Genomic DNA, 21,767 nt, shown 5'->3' with positions numbered 1-21,767 from the left:
TAACTACTCTGAATAATTTTGTATCCTCTGCAAATTTGATTACCTCACTCATCAACTTCCTTTCTAGATCATTTATAAATACATTGAAAAGCACCGGTTCAAGTACAGATCCCTGAGGCACTCCACTGTTTTACCCTTTTCAACTGAGAAAAATGACATCCAAATGACAGATAAAGTTTAATCCTTCTCTCTCTTTCCTGAATTTTAACCAGTTTGTAATCCACGAAAGGACATTGCCTCCTATCATAATTTTTTGGTTTTCTTAGAAGTCTCTCATGAGGGACTTTGTCAAACATCTTCTGAAAATCCAAATACACTATATCTACTGGTTCACCTTTATCCACATGTTTATTCACCCCTTCAAAAAAATGAAGCAGATTTGGGAGGCAAGACTTCCCTTGGGTAAATCCATGCTGACTGTGTTCTATTAAACCATGTCTTTCTATATGCTCTGTGATTTTGATCCTTAGAATAGTTTCCACTATTCTTCCTGGCACTGAAGTCAGGCTTACTGGTCTGTAGTTTCCTGAATTGCCCCGGAGCCCTTTTTAAATATTGGAGTTACATTGTCTACACTCCAGTCTTCAAGTACAATGGATGATTTTAATGATAGTTACTTTAGAACCCTGGGGTGCATACCATCCGGTCCAGGTGATTTGCTACTCTTCAGTTTATCAATCTGGCCCACTACTTCTTTCAGGTTGACATCCTTTAAAACCATCTCTGGAACAGGTATCTCCCCAACATCCTCATTAGTAAACAGAGAAGCAAAGAATTAATTTAGTTTTTCTGCAATGGCCTTATCTTCCCTAAGAGCTCCTTTAACCCCTCAGTCATCTAACAGACTCCCTGACAGGTTTCTTACTGAGGATATATTTAAAAACTTTTTTATTATGAGTTTTTGCCTCTACGGCCAACTTAATTTCAAATTCTCTTAGCCTGCCTTATCAATCTTTTATACTTAACTTCAGATGGATCCTTCTTCCAATTTTTGAAGGATTTTTTTGGCTGAAATAGCCTCTTTTACCTCACCTTTTAACTATGCCTGTAATCGTTTTGCCTTCCTTTCACTTTTCTTAATGCGTGGAATACATCTGGACTGCGCCTCTAGGATTGTATTTTTAAACAATGTCTATGCCTGTTGTACACTTAACTTTTGCAGCTGCACCTTTCAGGTTTTTTTTTTATTTTCCTCATTTTATCAAAGTTTCCCTTTTGAAAATTTAGTGTTAGAGCTGTAGATTTAGATAGTCTCCCTTCCAGTCATTAGTTCAAATTTGATCATGTTGTGGTCACTTTTGCCAAGTGGCCCCATCACTGTTGACTCTCTCACCAAATCCTGCATTCCACTAAGAATTAAATCTAAAATAGCTCCCTCTCTCTTTGGTTCCTGCAATTTCACATGCTGCCCACACATACATGTGCAGATTATAAAATCAGACACGCATGTGTGTGTGGCCCATGGATTTTATAACATGCGTGCGTGCCAGGAAGCGCGCACACATTGTAAAATCTACCCCTAATTGCAAAGTAAAATCTTTATTGGTAGAAATTTTATTTTTGATGAGGAAGAATATGATGATGGGGGGTATTCTACCATCCACCTGGCCAAAATGAAAAGACTGATGATGAAATGCTAACAGATTAAGAAAGCTAACAAATTTTGGCAGCACTGTAATGGGAGATTTGTTACCCCAATATTGACTGGATAAATGTCACATCAGGTCATGCTAGAAAGTTTCCAGATGAAATATGATTGCTGCATGGAGCAATTGGTCTGGGAACAAAAGAGGTAGAGCCATTTTATGACAATTATTACTGGAATGCAGGATTGGGTGTGAGGTAATTGTGAGGCCATTTGGCAGTCGTGATCATAGTGCTATCAAATTTGACTTAATGACTGGAGGGAGGACATTAATGCTGGAGCTGTAGATTTACTTAAATTTTCAAAAGGGAGACTGATAAAATGAGGAAAATAGAAAAAAAATTGAAAGGTACAGCTACAATGGGTTGTTTACATCAGGTATGGTCTTTCATTAAAAATGAAAGGGAGTAAGGAGCCATGCATCCAGAGTTGAGCAAAGAAAGATAAGGACACTAACATTTGTACATATTATCAGAGGATGTGGTTAAGGAAGTTTAGTGTAGCTGGGGTTAAAGGTTTGAACAAGTTCCTGGAGAAGTCCATAAACTGTTGAGAAAGTAGACTTAGTGAATAGCCACTACTTATCGCTGCACGATAACAGCATGGGGATCTGTTTACTGTTTGGGTACTTGCCAGGTACCTGTGACCTGGATTGGCCATTGTTGAAAACAGAATATTGGGCTTGATGGACCCTCGGTCTGACCTGGTAGGGCAATTATGTTGTGTAATGCATGACCCTGTATATATATTTTTTTTTTGTGTGTATATTTAAATCATAGCTGCCAGAATTTAGACTGTTTTTCACGCTTCACTAGATATGCAGTTATGGTAGTAGTATCCTACCAGATGAGTTAATATTTTATCCAATTGTATATATAAAATTCTTCTAAATAAAATAAATTCAGGAATCGCGGTACAAAAGGTACTATTTTATATCATTGGAAATGTGAGATGATGCCTCTTATTTAGGACAGTTCCCTCTCTTGAAAGTTAAAGTTTTAAGGATAAGAGTTTCCATGCCTATGGGTATGCATGGAGGAGGGGAGGATAGCAGCAAGGTGTTTATGATGTGAACCTTCTCATTAACTTTTTACCTTTTTTTTTTTTCTTTCTCCTCTCCTCTCTCATCCCTCCCAGAGTTTGACAAGTTTTTGGAAGAAAGGGCCAAAGCAGCAGACAAACTGCCAACCCTCCCTTCCCCTCCAACAGAGCAGCCTGGGCGGACCCCGAATGCCAGCCGCAGCAAGCAAGAGAAAGAGGAGGACTCCCTCTTTGCACTATGAGCCCCGTGGACTATCATTTTAAATGCTGCTGATGAGAGGGAGGAAGTTGCACAGCGGGGAGGGTTTGGCAGGGTGGAGTCTGGTCAAACAGTCCTCCCCTCTTACACACATTTAACCACCCAGCCTGCCCTCTTCCCCCCCCTGTTCTCTTGCCTCGCCTAGTGTTGATCCTGTCCTGGTGTAGAGTTATCCAGTTTACAGGAATCCTTGCTGCCTTCTCTTAAATGTTGACTCTTCCTCCCCGTCCCACTTTTTTGGGTGAGGCTGTATCACCGCTAGGGCTAGTGACCTGGACCAGTTGCTTTCACCCTAGACCATCTGTAGCCAGCAGCTTGTTTGGGGGGGGGGGGGGGGGAATGAACCAAGCACAATCCAGAGCTGAAAGACAAAAAGGAAAATTTATCCAGTAATTGTTCAGGTAGAAAGTGAAATAACCGGGAAAGCCTGCAGTCTAGTTTTGTGACAGAATTTCACCAAAGTGCCTTATTCTTAGCAGGGCAGCATAAGTTCCCTAGAGATATTGTCCCCATACTCTGTGCTTGTTCTGTGCTGTACACAAGGCACAGAATGGGCAGATTGTAGGTACGTACTTTATCGGTATTACTTACTGGTCTCCCCCCTACCCACACCATGCTGGGAAACGTCTGTCGTCTGCATGATCCTTCTTTTCTCCCTCACCTTGGTATTATTGCCCTGACCCTTGGAACATGCTGGAAAAGCTTTATCTGTGATTAGTAGATATGGATGCTAACATTATGGTGTGGTCTATGCTTGTTCCTCTCCTGCACATGGGAAATGTATTCTGAATTGCCGAGGTCATGCCCTGCCAGCAGCAGGTTAGCCAGTGCTTGTATCATGGTACCAGCTGTTAGCACTCACCCGAGGCGACTGCCGAGGTGAGAGATGCCAGACCTGCAATTGGTTTTCAGCAAGGTCCAGAAGTTGGGGCAAATGTTACATGTAGAGAGGTACCACATTTATATGGTAGGGAGCAAAAGAATTGTCCTATTTTTCCAGGAATATACAGCTGTGTGGTTTTTTTTTGTTGTTTTTTTTAAAGGCTGGTACATAATTTCTGCTTGCCTCCCCCCACCCTCTTAGCGATGGGTTGTACACATAGTCCCAGCCCACTACCAATTCCTCTTGCCCTCTGAGTTCAGGCTCTGCCTATCATATTTTCCCCTGCCCCACCCAGCAGTGGCCACAGGCATGATCTTTTCCACTCCATTTATGGTGGTGATTTATGTGTAAACAGAAAAGGAAAGCAAGGCTGGATTAGTATAGACGTTTTCAGGTTGAAACCTCGGCTGAACAAGTGGCATTTCCCTTTCACCAAATTTTGTAACTGTTTACAAAAATGCTGGACTCTCATTTCAGCAGCACTTAGGACAGACAATCCGTTACAGTTTCTTTCTCGAGCCCTTTGTCTTTAAATTCTTTGAGGTGGCTCCTTTGCAATTCCCTCTGAAGCTCTGCGTGCAGCTGTATTAGCAAGGAAATTCATGTCATTCCACCTGCTGCGGTTCATTGGCCGATATTAGTTATGATGTCAGAAAAGGATGAACCAATAAGATTACATTGTTTGAGATGTCCCTTGTGACTAGTTAAACATGGTGGCTCCGATGTTTGTTTGCAGGGGAGCTCTTTAAAAAGAACATAAATGTAACTTTTGGAATCCTCAGTGAGGCATTACTTGCTACATGCACTTTAAAATCTTTAGAAACTTCAATACACCAAGTCCTAAAAAAAAAAGTTTCAATCACCTCAAATATAAAGTGGTGAGCATTCTGCTACTGGAGGACACAACCACTTCTGTTTTAACAGTTTTTTATACTTCTCTGCCTGGTTACCAATCACTAAAAAGGTTTACTTATAAAGATTTTTGTTTTGAGCTTCTCTGCTCCCGTCTTTGAGCATCCACGGTTCAATTTTTAAACATTGGGCCGACGGGAGTCCCAAGTGCCTACCATTAGGTCTATTTGAATTTAGCTTGGTGTGAAAAACCTCGATTTTTAGGCACCAATCTGGATTTAAAAAAAAAAAAAAAAAAAAAAAAGCAGTATACAATTGTGGGGAGGCGAGAGAAGTTGTGTCTAAATCTGAAATTCAAATTCTTACATTAGCTGTCTGCAGGTTGTATATGCAGGTGTGATCCTCTACCCTTGGGTAAGCATCTTCTTGAAACACTGCATGTTTCATTTCGTTTTCTGTGTGTGCTCACTGCCTCATGCAGCCCACATTGGGGAGGAAGTATCTCCACGTATGGTGGTTTGGGCGGAGGTGTGAGGGGGCTTGGCGAAGTGCTTGTACAGTCTCTTTACAAAGCCAGCAGCTGCCCCATCATCAGTAGGTATCTCCCAGTGTGGCTGGTTTTATATTTATTGGTGGGTGGAAAACAAAATGCCTTTTTTTGTAATCGTGATCATGGATCCTGTTCAAGAAATAATTGTCAATAATGGCACCATGGTTACTAGAAGTGACTAATAGTAATTATTTAAATGAAATGATTGCTCTGGCCCTTTTGTGATTTGAATGAATGGTTTTTGATTCTGGACTCTGTGGGAGACTTGTTGCTTTTTTTTTTTTTCTATTTCAAATAAAAGTTCTTGAACTCTAGAGTGGACTTGTCACATATGTTCTGGGAGGGAAGGGGAAGGTAAGAGGCTGCATATCCTGGGTGTGAGCAGTGCTACTGCCAGGGGGCAGGGAGTTTCAAATTTAGCCGGTAAGCATGATCTTTGGCACTAACTTGCTTAAGCTTCCTGCCCAAGTGCAGTCACACATTTTACTGCCCTAAATCTAATGGCACAACTTTTATGCAGTTCAGGTTTAACCAGATATTCAGCTGCAAGTTTAGCTTGTTAACTGTGGCTGAATATCTGGACAAAGTTAAGAGGTTAACTTCATTGTTCAGCAGCTCTTTACAAATTTACCTCCAGCATATAATATTCCCACACTTAATTTTATACTATAAAAATGAGGTTTCTCAACATGCTTGTCTGTATAATTGTTTTTATTAGGTAAAAAAAAAAAAAAAAAAAGTATTGGCTGCCTTGGAAGAGAAAGGTCATCTGGAAAGAAAGCATCACCTTGGTTTAGTAGGAAACAATCCTGTAGTTAGGACTTGTTCTCAAGGTGATGTCGTATCTTCTTGCAATGAGGATGTCTCCCAGGCTGTGTATGCAGGAGGGGAGGGTTAGGCTGCCTTTCGAAGCTGGTGATTCGATTATTAGGAAGATTAAATAGCTGGGTGGCTGGTAGACATGAGAATCACCTGGTAACTTGCCTGCCTAGGACAAAGGTGCAGATCTCCTAGATAGGATTTTACACAGCTCCTCCCCAGCACTGTGTAAAATCCTATCTATGAGATCTGCATCTTGGTACATGTGAATACCAATGACATAAGAGAGTGCAGGAGGGAGATTCTGGAAGCTGATTTTAGGTCAATAGTTGAAATCCAGAACTTCCAGGGTAGCATTCTCAAACTCCCCGTTCCATGCACGGGACCCCAGAGGCAGGTACAGCTTCAGAGTTCTCAATGTGTGGTTGAGACTATGATGCTGGGAAAAGGGTTTTAGACTTGTTAGGAACTGGGCATCATTTTGGGGGTGGGAGGTCCTTTTCTGAAAGGATGGTCTGTACCTAAATCAGATTAGAACCAAGCTGCTGGCATTAACCTTTAAAAAGGAGAGATCGCAACTTTCAAGCTAGTTGATGGGGGGGGGGGGGGGGGAAGCAGACAGTCGCTCAGAAGCACATTATTGGGTATGATGTATCTTTCAAGGAGTCTAAGAGAACAGGGAAATTAGGGCATCCTAGTAGAGAGGTTGCAATAAATGCCAAAGTAGACTAGGTGCCTTTAAGACAGTAAAGAGCAGAAAGATTCCAAATTACCCTGTAAAATAAGCAGGTTATTAACACAAAAAAATACTTTGAAATGTCTGTCTATGAATGCTAGAAGTCTGAAAAATAAGGTGGGAGAGTTAGTGTTATAGCACTGAATGAAGAGAGAGAATTGGCATTTCAGACTTGGTGGAAGGAGGATAACCAATGGGACACTGTGATAACAGGGTAGAAATGATATCTAAATGATAGGATGCATCAAATTGGTGGAGGGGTGGCACTATATGTTAAAGAGGGCATTAAGTTAAACAGAATAAAATCTCTGCAAGAAACAAATTCCAATGTTGAATCTTTATGGATAGAAATTCCAGGTGAAAAGGGAATTAAAATATCAGTGGGAGTGTATTGCTGTCCACCTGGCCAAAATGAACTGACAGACAATGAAATCACTTATTACTGCGCTGCTGATTTTGTTAGCTTCCCTAATTTCTGTTACCCCAGTATTGACTGGGTGAATGTCACATGCTAGAGAGGTTAAGTTCCTAAATGAAATAAATGGCTGCTTCATGGAGAGGCTGGTACAAGAACCAACAAGAGGGGTAACTATTTTAGACCTAGGCCTTAGTGGAACACAGATTTGGTGCGATAGATAACTGTTAGGAGCTAATAGTGATCATAAAATGATCAAATTGGACTTATAACTAGAGGGAGGACACTAAAGAAATTTACTGCAACAACATTTAACTTTCAAAAGGGTGACTATAATAAATGAGGAAAATGGGTAGGATAGAAATGACAGGAGCAGCTGCAAAGATTAATAGTTTACATCAGGCATGGACCTTGTTTAGAAATACCATCTTGGAAGCCCAGACTAGATGCATTCCACTCTTTAGAAAAGGCAGAAGGAAGGCTAAATGACTACTGGCATGGTTAACAGGTGAGGTGAGAGGTTGTAATGGCTAAAAACATCTTTCAAGAAATAGAAAACTAACCCAAATGAAGTAAAAGGGAAAAACAGCATAAGTACTGTCAAGTTAGATGCAAAGCATTTATAAGGAAGGCAAAGAGAATTTAAAAAGAAGCTTGCTGTGGAAGCAAAAACTCATAATACATTTTTCAGGTAAATTCAAAGTAAAAAACCTAACAATCCAGTTAACTCCCACATAGATCAGGGGATAAAAGGGGAACTTAAGGATGACAAAGCCATAGCAAAGAGATTAAATTAAATCTTTGCTTCGGTCTTCACAAGAAAAATGTAATGCAGATACCTAAGCCAGAAGTGATATTTAAAGGTGATGATTCAGGGGAACTGAAACAAATCTCAGTGAACCTTGAAGATATACTAGGGCAAAATACAAATTACCAAATGCAGTTCTACAATTTATTTTTTTAGTTCTTTCAGTACTCTGCGTTGAATACTATCTGGTCCAGGTGATTTGCTACTTTTAGGTTTGTCAAACTTTTATTAAAATAATCTATGGTACCTGAAAACTAGAGGGCTGCTAATGTAATACCAATTTTAAAAAATGGATCCAGGGATGATCTAGGAACTACAAACCAGTGACAGCTGTGCCAGTTAAAATGTTGGAAACTATCATAAAGAACACAATTAATGAACATAGGCATAATTTAATGGGTCAGAGCCAACATGGAGTTAGCTAAGGCAAGTCTGCTACAATTTTTTGAGCGTGTAAATACACTATATATCAACTGACTTACCTTTATCCACATGTTTATCTAGATTTCCAGAAATCATTTAACAAAGTCCCTCAAGAGACTTCTTAGGAAGTTTAAAAAAAAAATCACGGGATGGGGGTAGTGTCATATTGTGGATTGCAAACTGGTTAAAAGAAAACAGAATAGATCTAAATGCTAAATTCTCAATGGAGAAAGGTGAATAGTGGAGTACCCCAGCAGTCTGTTCTGGGGCTACTGCTTTTTAACGTACAGTATTTATATATATGACTTGGAAATGGGAGCAATAGGTAAGGTGATCAAATTTTCCGATGACACAAAATTGTTCAAAGTTGTTAAATCACAAGAGGACTGTGAGAAATTGTAAGAAGACCTTGCAAAACAGTCTGGGCATGCAAATGGAAAATTAAATTTTATTGTGGACAAAGTGCAAAGTGATGCAGATAGGGAAGAGTAATCCAAAATATAGCTACACAATGCAAGATTCCACATTAGAAATGGCTATTCAGGAAAAGGATCTAGGTGTCATTGTTGATAACGCTTTGAAATCTGTGCAGTGTGCAGCAGCGAAGAAAGCAAATAGAATGCTAGGAATTATTAGGAAAGTAATGGAAAATAAAAATTGTTTTATTTTTCATGGTGTGACCTCATCTTAAGTATTCTGTGCAGTTCTGATCGCCACATCTCAAAGATATAGCAGCATTAGAAAAGGACAGAGAAAGGTGAATGAGAATGTATGAGATATTTGCATGCACTACCTCCATTGTATGTAAATCTGTCATGCATATTCATTGCAAATATCTTGAAAACTTGGCTTGTTTGTGGCTCTTGAGGACTGGAGTTGGCCACTTCTGCCCTATGCGGAAAGGCTAAAGAGGTTAGGGCTGTTCAGCTTGGAGAAGACTGCTGAGTGGAGATATGATAGAGGTTTATAAAATGAGTATAGTGGAACAACTGCACATGAATCGGTTGTTTACTCTTTCAAAAAGTGCAAAGACTAGGAGACACAATGAAGTTACTAAGTTGGACAATTAAGTCAGTATTTTTTTACTTGATGCATAATTAAGCTCTGGAATTCATTGCCAGAAGATGTGATGAAAGCTGTTAGAGTAGCTGTGTTTAAAAAAAAAAAAAAAAAAAAAAAAAAAAGGTTTGGACAAGTTCTTGGAGGAAGTGTCTATAAATCATTATTATGGTGCGGTTGCAGAAATCCATTGCTTATCTCTGGGATAAGCAGCATAGACTCTATTTACCCATTGGGATCCTGCCAGATACTTGTAACCTGGATTGACCACTGTTGGAAACGGGATACTGGGCTTGATGGACCTTTTGGTCAGGCCCAGTATGGCAAACATATGTTCTTATGGCACAGGGAAGAGATCTTGGGTATAAGAAGAGCAGAAGATCAGAGACTGGGGAGAGGGAGGAGGAACAAGAATGGCTTGAGAAGATGAGTAGCAGTGGTTTCTGTAATCAGAAATATTTGGTGGGAGGGTGGTTAGAGGTAGGGACAGCAGGCAATCTAATAGGGTCATTTTTCAAATCACGTTGTGTTTTTGCATGTGAAAAATGCTCTAATGCACGTGATAAGCACCGTAACGCATGGTGCGATGCAAATTTTTAAAAGGGGAGGGATTGGGGAGGAGTCCAGCATGGGATTTCCAAAAAAGTGGGTTGGCTTCAAAAGTGCGAAACCAACGCGCAGTATCGCTGAAAATAACCCCTTTTTCAATTGTTAAGCTGTGTGATATTGTGCGTTATGCCCATAATGCAATTTCACAAATTCCGTTTTGGGACAGATGGGAGGGGGAGAGAGAGAATGCCTCTGGGGGTGGCACTATAGTAAGCCGCCATTTTTTGCTACTATAGGAGGCCCACCTTCGTAAGTCGAGGTGAGGTTTAGGTAGTAGTGTAGGGGTTAGGGGCCACTTTTACATGCAGAGTGAGATGTACAAACAGAAGCATACACTTGTGAAGATTTGATGTGCGGAGTGAGAAAACTCACAAAGATGAGATTTGTACAAGTTAGGTGAAGAGAACATTGCATTTTTTTTGCCAGTGCTGTTCTATAGGCTTATCTTGCAGTGCTTTTCAATGTTACTGCCTTTTGGTCATATAAATGTAAATAGCATGGTCTGGGAAAATGCAGCTTACAATTCATCACTTTTTCTAAGAAGGTGTGCACATGTTCAACTGTGGACACCCAGTGAACATATGACAAAGCATTCCTGGTTGTGCTTTACATTTCAAGTATATGTCAGATTCCCACAACTTCAAACTATATTTCCCACAAGTTTGCAGATGTTGACATATAGTGATTTAAATGCAAATAAAAGTTCCTCAGCACCCACTTCTTCCCCTAGATCCATGCTCCACACATTTGCCAACTGTGGAAAATGAATATCAGCCCCCCCCCCCCCACACCCTTCTTCACCATGGACATCTAAACTGAAATTTTATTAAACTTAGAAATTGTATCAAAAAAGGAGTCCTCATTAAAACTCGTGAGACAGTCCCTCCTTCCGCATGGCCAAACTGTAATGTCTGGTCTGCAATTGAGAAAACATATGCCGCTGTGGGAGCGACCAGGCTTCCTGCAGCTGTGGAAAGTTATACAAGACAGTCATCTCATAATCCACCGTTTGACCCAAACAATAAAGCCCCCTATCTTCCCAATCCTTGAAGACCGCTGATGAGCATCCCGCAGGAAAGTCTACATTGCTTTGAGAAGTTAAATGATCTGCCAATACTGCGCTTCATACTAACCCCCCCCCCCCCATATCGCTGGACTTTCTGAGAAGTTGTCAACCAGAATGTTAAACAGCCCAACCTGAGTATTCTATGACTTGGCAAATACAACAGATTAATGGGCTAATAGGGATAGACACAGGCAGCCATCAAAGAATCAGGATCGTACTTATTGTCCATCACTGACAATTCCTGGATATAGCGCACTAAGCAAGCAACATTGTATAGCCTTAGATTCGGCAATGCCAATCTCCCTCATGACCTGTCACAACAGTGTCTTATAAGTTAATCGTGCTTTTCTGCCTTGCCATAAAAATGAGAAGAGTAGGGAATGAAAGTTAGTGACATCTGCCAATTTCACCCAAAATTTGAAAGCAGTATACTATTTTTGGCAGGATCACAGTTTTCACCAAGGTGCACCGCCCCATCAAAGACAAAGGCTGATCATGCCATTGTTTCAAGTTTTTTTTGGGGGTATATTCCAAAGCTGCCAAGAGATTACTTTGGTATGTTTCACATATAGATGTAGTTGCTGTTATGCCCAAGCATCTAAAAGAAGAATCCACCCACATCAAAGGAAACGCCCCTTCCCAGTTTGTTCAAACTGATGGGTGCAATGGAAGAGCAAGAGACTTGGAGGGGTTAATTTTCAAACCAGAGAAACTCCCGAAAGAATGTATGAGATTCAAAATGATCTCTAAGCCATTTGCTGGATTCCCCCAAAAAGGAATATCGCTAAACAGACTAAGAGACACACTATATCCTGGCCCACTGGAAGCCCCTCAAAGCCCATCATTTTACAAAGTGCAATTGCCAATGATTCCAAGGACAATACAAAGAGCAGCAGGGACAGTGGGCAACCCTGTCGCGTGTCTCTAAGTTGGAATATATTAAGCAAAGAGCCATTTATCAAGAGTTGAGCCTTAGGATGATTGTACAGAGTGGATATCCATTGTGAAAAAATACAGACCAGTTATAACTGTTCAACACCCAGTGCAGATAGGGTCACTCCGCACAATCAAAGGCCTTCTCTGCATCCAAACTAACCAGCATTCCTTTAATAACCCGATTTATAGCGGTATTAATTGCAAGTAAGGCCTTCAACAAATTAGAAGATGACAATCTGTCAGTTATAAATCTCAAATGGTCTGAGGATATTAGTTCTTGCACAATCATATTTACTCTGTTAGCCAGGATGGCCAATAGTATTTTAATCTTGGTTTAAAAGAGATATTGGTCTATAAGACATGGGGAAAATCTGCTTCTTTCCCATTTGTGAAGCAACATTATTATAGCCCGATTATGCCCCTTTTCAAAAGAACCGTCTGCATGTCCCGCCTGATATATCTCAACCAATGGTTAGGGCACCCTGATTTTTAGAAAATTCAGCACCTTAGCCCATCAGACCCTGGGGCATTTGCTGACTCTCAGGACTTCAGCTATATTAATAGGAGCCTCGAGAAGCATCTTATGCTCCTCCACAAGTGGTGGAAGACTCAAGGTCTGAAAAAATTTCTCCCATACTTCTATATTTACAGGCCCTGCAGAATTATAATTCTTTATAGAAAGCTTCAACTGCATTACAGGTTGATGCAGTGGATGTACAAACTCTGCCCCCATGGTCCAACCTCCGTGTGCTGGTCCTGTCTTTATTATTCTGGATTAATAGGCCAACAACTTGCCCTATTATTTTCCCACTGGTACAGATGGTATTTATAAAACCATATATTAGATTTTGCCTTCGCTACCAATAAAGCATTCAATTCTCTTTTGGTTTCTAAAAACTGTGCCAGTGAGACGACATTATGCACATTGCCTCCTCAATGTAACCAAGTGATGAGAGAGTTCTAAATATCATTGCCTGCTCGCCTTTTTCTTACTGCTAAACATGAGTGTGTGGTCCCTTAAGACTGCCTTTGCAGCATTCCAATAAACCATCGGACTTAGGTCAGGAGAAAAATTAAATTGTCTATATTCCATCCATTTAACCTTTAAATATTGAACAAACTCCTTTTCCCCTAACTCAGGAGGCATTCTCCAAGGAGAAGGTGACTCTCCCGTCATAATTGACAATTGCATTCATATCATCGAATGGTTCGAGAAGGCTACCTCGTGCATCTCTGAAGTGTGTAAAATGTGAAATAGTGACTCAGACAGTAGGACATAATCAGTTTGGGAGTATACATGGTGTACCTGAGAGAAGAGAGAAAACGCCATATCATTCAAATGTTTTACCCTCCAAGAATCTATAAGGCATACTTCACTGGCCAAAAGCCCCACTCCAATCCCTGCTTGATTGTTCCTGGGTGTTCTTGAAGTCTTGCAATCCCCACCTAAAATGACAGAATAGCCCTCCCATCTAGTCACCAAAGCCAATACTTCTGTAAAGAATGCCTGTGAATAACAATTTGGGGCATATATATTCAATAACAGCACTTTACAACCATATAAGGAGCCAAGCACACGTATATATCTGCCATTTAGGTCAGCTACTTGTTTTTCAACCACCAAAGGAGTGGCCGTATTGACCAGAATGGCTAAAAGCTGGCATACTCTAGTCTCTAAAATTTGAATTCTTTTCTACCTTTCTGTGACTGGGCATTTTTTCTAACTGGGTAGGTCCTGGTCTTTCTTTTTCCACTTTCCACCCTCTTCTAAGTTCTTTTCCAGGATTTCCTATCCATTTTTCATTTTGCTAATCGCCTCCGGTCTTTCCCTTCCTTCTGGGTCTGTCTGCAAATTGATCTTTCCCTTTTCATCTTTTTCTCCCTTTTTCTCTTCTCTGCCTTTAGCCACTCATAGCTAGGAGAGAAAGGGAGAAAAAAATGAAAAGGGAAAGATCAATGACAGACACACAGAAGGAAAGGAAAGACAGGAGCGGAGAGACAAAATGAAACATGGACAGGAAATCTTGGACTACAGGCTGGAGGGTGAGAGAGAATGAGGGGTAAGTCTCGTCTCTCGCCCTCCATTTCATAGTCGTCTTTTCGCCTCTCACCCACCTACCAGCTCTTCTCTCTTGCTGCTGTCCCTGGTGCCCTAGGCCCCTGCCTAGTGGTATCAAAATTAAGAAAGACACAGAAGGTGAAGACCTCCTTACATGTGTCCATATTAATCAACTTCAACCTTGCCATCCTAGCAGGTTCTGGAGTCAAGAATCAATTCCTGAAGCAATGAATACTAACCAAGAGACAGAATAGTCTGTTTTCTTTGACAGATGGCGAACCAAACCCTGCAGCTCCTTTTCCTGATGCTGCTGCTGGGAGTTGAAGTTGCCAAGCTGATTGAACTTGGTCCTACCTCAGGAATTGTGCTACAGGACACTCCTGGATGCCTGAACACCCAGTCACCGATAATTATGCAGAAAGTATACATAATCACTGAATCCTCACCAGGTGGTCCAGAGATGTTTTTTAACCTTTCTCCTAGGACAAGCAGGATGGGTGACATCATTAGATGGCGCCCAGTCATGGAACACTTTTGTCAAACTTTCTAGAACTTTGGCACACTGAGCATTCCCAGCATGCCACTAACCCTGTGGCCACACAGGGTCTCCCTTCAGACTTTTTTTTTTTTTTCATGCAGCAGTTGCCTCACGGTTTTTAGGAGCTCTGAGAGAATTCTCGCATACTTTCCTCACGGAATCTTTGGAAGTTTTTCTTCAATTTTTCCCCATCCCGAGGTCCCCCATCATGACAGACTTCTTCAGATTCTTCGGTAAGTCATTATTGCATTTTTGCGGTCGGTTCCCAGCGGTGTACTTCTCTGTGCCCGATGGCCACCAATCACGCACCCCTTTTTTCCAACATAGCGATCGGTTTTTGGAAGTGCCCCGAGTGTCTAAGGACTATGTCCAATATAGACCCACATGATGTCTGCGTATTGTGCCTTCGGCCTTCCCACGACGTTCGGAGCCCAAGTTGTGCACAGATGACCCCCAAAGGCCGCCACGCCCGACTGGAGAAGATGGAGCACTTGTTTACCTCCAAGCTCTCGTCTCCATCGACCCAAGGTAAGGGCGTGCCAAGTCAAAAGGTTCCATCTTCGGACCCCTCTCCATCGACATCTCAGAAGGACCGAGGAGTGGGTGAAGGTCCATCACCGATGTTATCCCATTCCAAGACATCTGCGTCATCGTCCTCTGCACCGGAGAAAGACTGGGCTGAGCATCGCCACAGACACCAACGTACATCCCCCATCTGGTGCTGGCACAGATATGGCAGTGGCATCGACCTCGGCCGAGCAGCCTTTGAAAAGGGCTGGGGGAGGAGCCCCCATCCTCCTCTTGACCCAGGACCCTCGAGGCGTTCCCCACCAATATTGGCGCCGGGTACAGAGGCTCCACGGGCTCCTGTGGAGGCTCCGGTAACACCTAGCCTGCCTCCTACCCCAGGCGCCGCGTTAGCCACGCCAGCCTTTCAGGAGGAATTGGACCGTATGGTCCAAGAGGTAGTGCTGAGTGCCCATTGAGGCTTCCAGACACCACCGCCTCCCATACTGCTGCTGGAACCGGCGCCCTCAATGTTGGCTCCACTCCTCGAGCGCATGGACACCCTTATTGGTGCCCTGCCATTGGTGCCCATTCCTTCGGGTTCGGCATCCAGGCAACCACCAATCTCTCCTCTGGTATTGATACCGATTCTGGTTTCTTTGGAGGAAGAAGATGCAGTCCATGGCTCATCTCCTGTCTGGGAACCACCGATGGTGGAGCTAGTTCCAGGACCATCAGGTCTATCAGTGCCTCGATGGCCCTAATGCTCTCAGTGCTGTCACCGCCCTCTTCACTGCCAATACTGCCTAACTCAGTGCTTTCTCACCATCCATTGGTGCCGCCCTCCCACCTGTCTGGATTTGGGTTCCTTCCTCCATCTGAAGGCCCGGTGGGTGAAGGAGAGTCTCCCTATAACCTATGGGATGATGCTTCCTCTAAACACTCCTCACAAGCTTCTGCAGAGCTTCTTTCAGAGCCTTCACCCCTGGAGGAAAGGTGCCATTCCCCTCTGGAAGACCTCTCCTTTGCCAGCTTTGTCAAGGAGATGTCCGAGACTATTCTGTTTAAACTAGAAATGGAGGAGGATGCCAGACCCAAAATGCTGGAGGTACTGCAATTTGTGGATGCTCCAAAAGAGATAATGAAGGATTCCAAAAACAAAGCGGTAGCTGTCTAGGGTAGCCACCGATGTGAGAAAAACAAGAACAAGACCGATGCCTTGGAAAGATTTTATTCAATGTGAGTATACGCACCCAACTCTGGCCGAGTTTCATCCTTTGGGCTACGTCAGGGGCTCTTAAAATTAAATACTTTATAGCTTATATGCTCAGGCATAAACTGTAGTATCCAATTTGTCCAGTGAAAATAGCTGATTGTATTGTTTGTGGAAATAATTATTGTATCATATCTTGACCGGTAATCCTCGGACGCTTATTCACGGTTAAAAACAGACAAAGTGCTGCAATTTCTTTATCCCTGGTTTATAGTGTTGCAGTCGTGCTACACATGAACGCTCAATGCACCGAGAACTTCAATCTCCTCCAAGCGCCTAGGTACAATGCACCCAAATCAGTAACTTCGTCTGTTTTTAACTGTGAATAAGCGTTCGAGGATTACCGGTCAAGATATGATACAATAATTATTTCCACAAACAATACAATCAGCTATTTTCACTGAACACACAAGCTATAAAGTATTTAATTTTAAGAGCCCCTGACGTAGCCCAAAGGGCGAAACTCGGCTAGAGTCGGGCAGATATACTCACATTGAATAAAATCTATTTCCAAGGCATCGGTCTTGTTCTTGTTTTTTTTACCAAAAGAGATAATGGCCATTCCTGTTCATGAGGTTCTTCTAGACTTCTTACCCCACCTCTGGGAGCACCTAGGAATTGTGCCTCCAGTCAACAAAAGACTGATGCCACGTACCTGGTATAACAAGCCCCAGGTTTTTAAAAGAGCCAATTGCCCCATCAATCTGTGGTGGTAGATTCGGCTCAAAAGAAAGCTAAAAAGTCTCATCCTCACTCTTCTGCCCCACCTGGGAAAGAGCAAAAGGAATCAGATGCCTTAGGCCGCAGAGTATTCCAAGGGTCAATGCTAATGGCTCGTATAGCGGCCTACCAGCTTTATATGACCCAGTTTAGCAGAAATCTCTGGAAGCAAGTCCAGAGACTTTACCTGAACAATTCCAAGAGAGCTTGTCCTCCAGCCTACAAAAAGGATTGGAGGCTGGGAAGCATGAGGTCAGGGCAGCCTACAATGTTTTTGAAACTGCATCCAGGGTCTCAGCAGCCGGGATTAGTGCCAGGCACTGGGCTTGGCTTAAAGCCTTTGACCTCCACCCAGAGGTTCAGGACAAATTAGCTGACCTTCCCTGCACAGGGGACAATTTATTTGGTGACCAGATTCAGGAGGCAGTAGCACAGCTCAAGGATCACCATGAAACCCTGCGCCAACTGTCCACTGTCACTTCAGATACCTCGTATACAGCCTGAAGAGGTATGAGATGGGATGCCAGGAAACTTACCTATAGGCCATGCAGCCGCAAGACACCAACAATGGATGCCTTCGCGCACTCATGGAGCACGGGTCTGCTGTACGCGTACCCTCCTATTCCACTCATCAGCAAGACTCTCGTGAAGTTACATCAGGACCGGGGCACAATGATCCTCATAGCCCTGTATTGGCTGCAACAAGTTTAGTTTCCCATTCTACGTGACCTCTCTGTCCAGCAGCCTCTTCACCTGGGCATGGGACCAACTCTCATAACTCAGAGCCCCAGGGCGTGTTACGTCATTCGAACCTCCAGTCTCTGTCTCTGACAGTCTGAATGTTGAAAGGTTGATATTACAATCCCTTGACCTTTCCACTGATGTCTCCCAGGTCCTTGTAGCTTCATGAAAGCCTTCTACTTGGAAATCTTACCGTTCAAAGTGGAAGAGGTTCTCCTTGTAGTGCATGCCAAAAGGACTAGATCCCTTTTCCTGCCCCACAACAAGGCTCCTGGACTACCACTGACACCTCTTGGAATCTGGCCTACAGACTTCCTCCATCCGGGTACATGTCAGTGCTATAGCCACTTATCATAAAGGTATAGGGGATGCCCCAATTTCGGCGCAACCCCTTGTAGGGTGCTTTGAGAGGCTAACTACAGCTGAAACCTCCTCTGCGTCCCCCAATTGCGGACTTCAATGTTGTGCTGGCAAGGCTCATACGGTCTCCGTTCGAGCCCCTACATTACTCTGAGCCCCAACATCTCACTTGGAAAGTGAATTTCTAGTGGCTATATCAGCTCGCAGAGTCAGTGAGCTCCAAGCACTGGTAACGAACCCACCTTTTATACAAGATTTCTCCACGACCGGGTAGTGCTCTGCCCTCACCCTAAATTCTTGCCAAAGGTAGTGTCTGATTTTCACTTGAATCGATCCATAATACTGCCCACCTTTTTCCAAGGCCTCACTCACACCCAGGTGAGTGAGTTCTGCACTCGGACTGTAAACGTGCGCTCGCATTTTATTTAGACCGCACTGCAGCCCATAGGCAGTCCACCTAACTCTTTTTGTCTCCTTTGATAAAAATAGACTCGGAGTTGCGGTGGGCATGCAGACCCTGTCCACGCTGTTGGCAGACTGTATTTCCTTCTGCTAACAGCAAACAGGCCTTTCGCTAGAGGGACACGTGAAAGCGCATGCAATCAGAGCCATGGCAGCGTCAGTAGTGCACTTCCATTCAGTACCCATTGCCGACATCTGTAGAGCTGCAACTTGGAGCTCTCTCCATACCTTCACAGTTCATTACTGTCTGGACAAAGCTGGCAGGCAGGACAGTGTCTTTGGCCAGTCTGTACTGCGTAATTTGTTTCCAATTTAAGAACCCAACTCTTCCTACCTATAGTCCACTGTGAATTTCAGGCTGCCCTTCATTACCAATGTGTCTGTTGCACATTTTTGGGTGTCGCTTGGTTTACTCTGTTTCGGGCAGCCTGTAGCTCGCTGTTCACCCATGTGTGAGGACTATCATCCTGTTTGTCCTGGGAGAAAACAGAGTTGTTTACCTGTAACAGGTGTTCTCCCAGGACAGCAGGATGTTAGTCATCATGAAACCTGCCTGCAACCCCGTGGACTTGGGTTCACCGACTATTTATTATTTTATTTTTCGCTTGCACTTTTTGCTACGAACGAGACTGAAGGGGGACCCTGTGTGGCCACAGGGTTAGTGGCATGTTGGGCATGCTCAGTGTGCCAGTCAAAGTTCTAGAAACTTTGACAAAAGTGTTCCGTGGCAGGGCTCCATCTAATGATGTCACCCATGTGTGAGGGCTAACATCCTGCTGTCCTGGGAGAACACCTGTTACAGGTAAGCAACTCTGCTTTCTCCCATGACATTGTTCAGTGCATAGCAATGGTTCCAGGGGCACTTGTGTGAAATACACTAAGGGCCAAATTTTAAAAGGTGCGCGCGGGCGTAGATTTGTTCGCACAACTCAATGCGAACAAATCTACGCCCGATTTTATAACATGCGTGCGCTGCCACGCACATGTTATAAAAGCCAGGGTTGGCGCGCGCAAGGGGGTGCACAATTGTGCAACTTGTGCGTGCCGAGCTGCGCAGCCTTCCTCCATTCCTCCAAGGCCGCTCCAAATCGGAGCTGCTTCGGAGGGAACGTTCCTTCCACCTCCCCCCCCCCCCCCCCCCCCCCCCCCAGCCCTATCTAAAAAAAACCCCTATACCTTTGCTGAAGAAGTTGCGCGTGCCGGCCGATGGCCAGCCCGCGATCCCGGGCACAGCAACAAATGGGCCGCTGTGCCTGGAGGCTCTGGCCATGCCCACTCTCCGCCCCTTTTTGCAAGATAGGCTCGGCGCATGCAGGGGCAGCTTGGGGTAGCTTTTCGGGGGTTACGCGTGTATCCCTTTGAAAATCTACCCCACAGAGAGAAGAAAATTATGATTCAGCCATTCAGGAAAGGTCCGGACCGATCCGAGATTTATAGGATTTGTTGGGGAGAGTACTTCTTTTCACAGTTTTGTGTTCTTTATTTGGTTCCACCCTATCTATAGTGAATGCTGTTGCTGTGACAAATTTGCAGCTTAGTGTTTGAGAGTTGCAAGCTGACACAAGTAGCATCTCAGTTCGGTTACACTATCAACAGAGTCCGTTAATTGCCCAGGGCAAGGCACTGAAGGAAACTCACAGCATTTAATTTACACTCACAAGCCATTGATCAACATGGACATGAATTGTATATACTTAAGAAAGGGCTCAATGAAAAACATCTCTGTATTTCACCTATTCAAGCTCTCACCAATGACTTGCTTAGAGATTAGATAATAGTATCAATAGGCTTAGGCAGGGTCAGATCCCTACTTATCTGGTGTCTCCAGAGATCATAACCAATGCTTTTGCTGGGATTACTCATAATTCCATTGAGCCTTTTCAGATTCAAATTGCCTTCCACCTGGGAAGTGCCATTTCATTATTATATAGATTATAGATAAAATGGAGATTGCTTATAATTTGAATTTGCCTTTTATATTACCTGATAAATTTTATCAGTTGAAGCAGGTGCCTAATGTAGGTACATGGTCCAATAATGTTTTCCTTCATATGAACATACCTGCCTTTTTAGCTTGCCCGCATGATAATCATCAGCAACATTTAGTACCTAATTTACCCCTGGACTAATCAAAAGTGCATGGTTGGGTAATTTTCCAGCTCCCGCATTGTGTAGGTATTTTTCACGTTGCGAGCAATGTTATTGCGTCGCACCATATGTCAGCACATTCTGCTGTTGTGTGTACTACTAGCTGTGTATCGCATTGTTTTATGCACATTGTGCAATATATTGCAGCCACCTCTTTGAGGGTGTGTTGAAGCATGGGTTAGAGAAGAGGAGGCGAGTTGTAGTTTTAGTGGATTAAGAGTTCTTATAGTGATTTCTGATTGTGTTGTCCTGTTCTTCACTGTTTTTCCTTGCGTTTTACCTTTTACCTTTGTCTTTTGTCTATCTGTGAGTGAATGTTTTTGACACATTTGTCTGTTGGTCTTTCTGTGGAGGAGTGAGAAGGTGAGGGGAGGAAGGGAAGGAAGATGAGAGTGAGTGACAGCGAGGAAAGGGAGGACACCTCTCTAGAAGGGGAAGTGGCATCCCATTCTGGCAGCCAGCAGGACCCCCTTGGCTGAGGGCTCTCTGTTGAGCTTGAGAGGACAATGAGATGATTATTGCTGGTGTCCTCAAGCATTACCCCTTCCTTTTTGGAAACTGAGCATCCAGGACCTCCAAGGCATTGAAGGGCCAGATCTGGCACACCAGTGCACAGGCAATGTCCAGGCAGAGTGGTGTCCAGCGCAGTGCTGAGCAGGTGGCCCACAGGTACTGGGACATAAAGGCACAATTAAAGATGAAGGTCTGCAGCCACAACAAGTACTTCTGGCAGACTGGTGGAGGAGTCCTATACCCAATTGTGCTCATGTCTACGGAGGAGCACCTCATCCAGTGGCTGGGCCCAGACATGTTCGAGGGCATGGCTGAGCGTCTAGATACCAGGTGAGCCAGATCCAA

The 21,767-nt window shown here is 43.4% G+C and overlaps 1 protein-coding gene across 4 annotated transcripts in view; it reads left to right on the top strand.

Moving 5' to 3' along the window:
• TOM1 (target of myb1 membrane trafficking protein) overlaps positions 1–4,984 on the top strand; it is a 148,019-nt gene extending 143,035 nt beyond the window's left edge. For all 4 annotated transcript variants that reach the window (XM_029590127.1, XM_029590126.1, XM_029590125.1 and 1 more), the window contains one exon: positions 2,783–4,984. In XM_029590127.1, the coding sequence (XP_029445987.1) occupies positions 2,783–2,928 (146 nt within the window). In that variant the 3' untranslated portion in view covers positions 2,929–4,984. The remainder of the gene's footprint in view (positions 1–2,782) is intronic.
• The last annotated feature ends 16,783 nt before the right edge of the window (positions 4,985–21,767 follow it).

The sequence above is a fragment of the Rhinatrema bivittatum genome, chromosome 2 (assembly GCF_901001135.1).
Source record: "Rhinatrema bivittatum chromosome 2, aRhiBiv1.1, whole genome shotgun sequence".
NCBI classification, from domain to species: Eukaryota; Metazoa; Chordata; class Amphibia; order Gymnophiona; family Rhinatrematidae; genus Rhinatrema; species Rhinatrema bivittatum.
The sequence above is the reverse complement of the archived record's forward strand: the minus strand, read 5'-3'. Positions and strand labels throughout refer to the sequence as shown.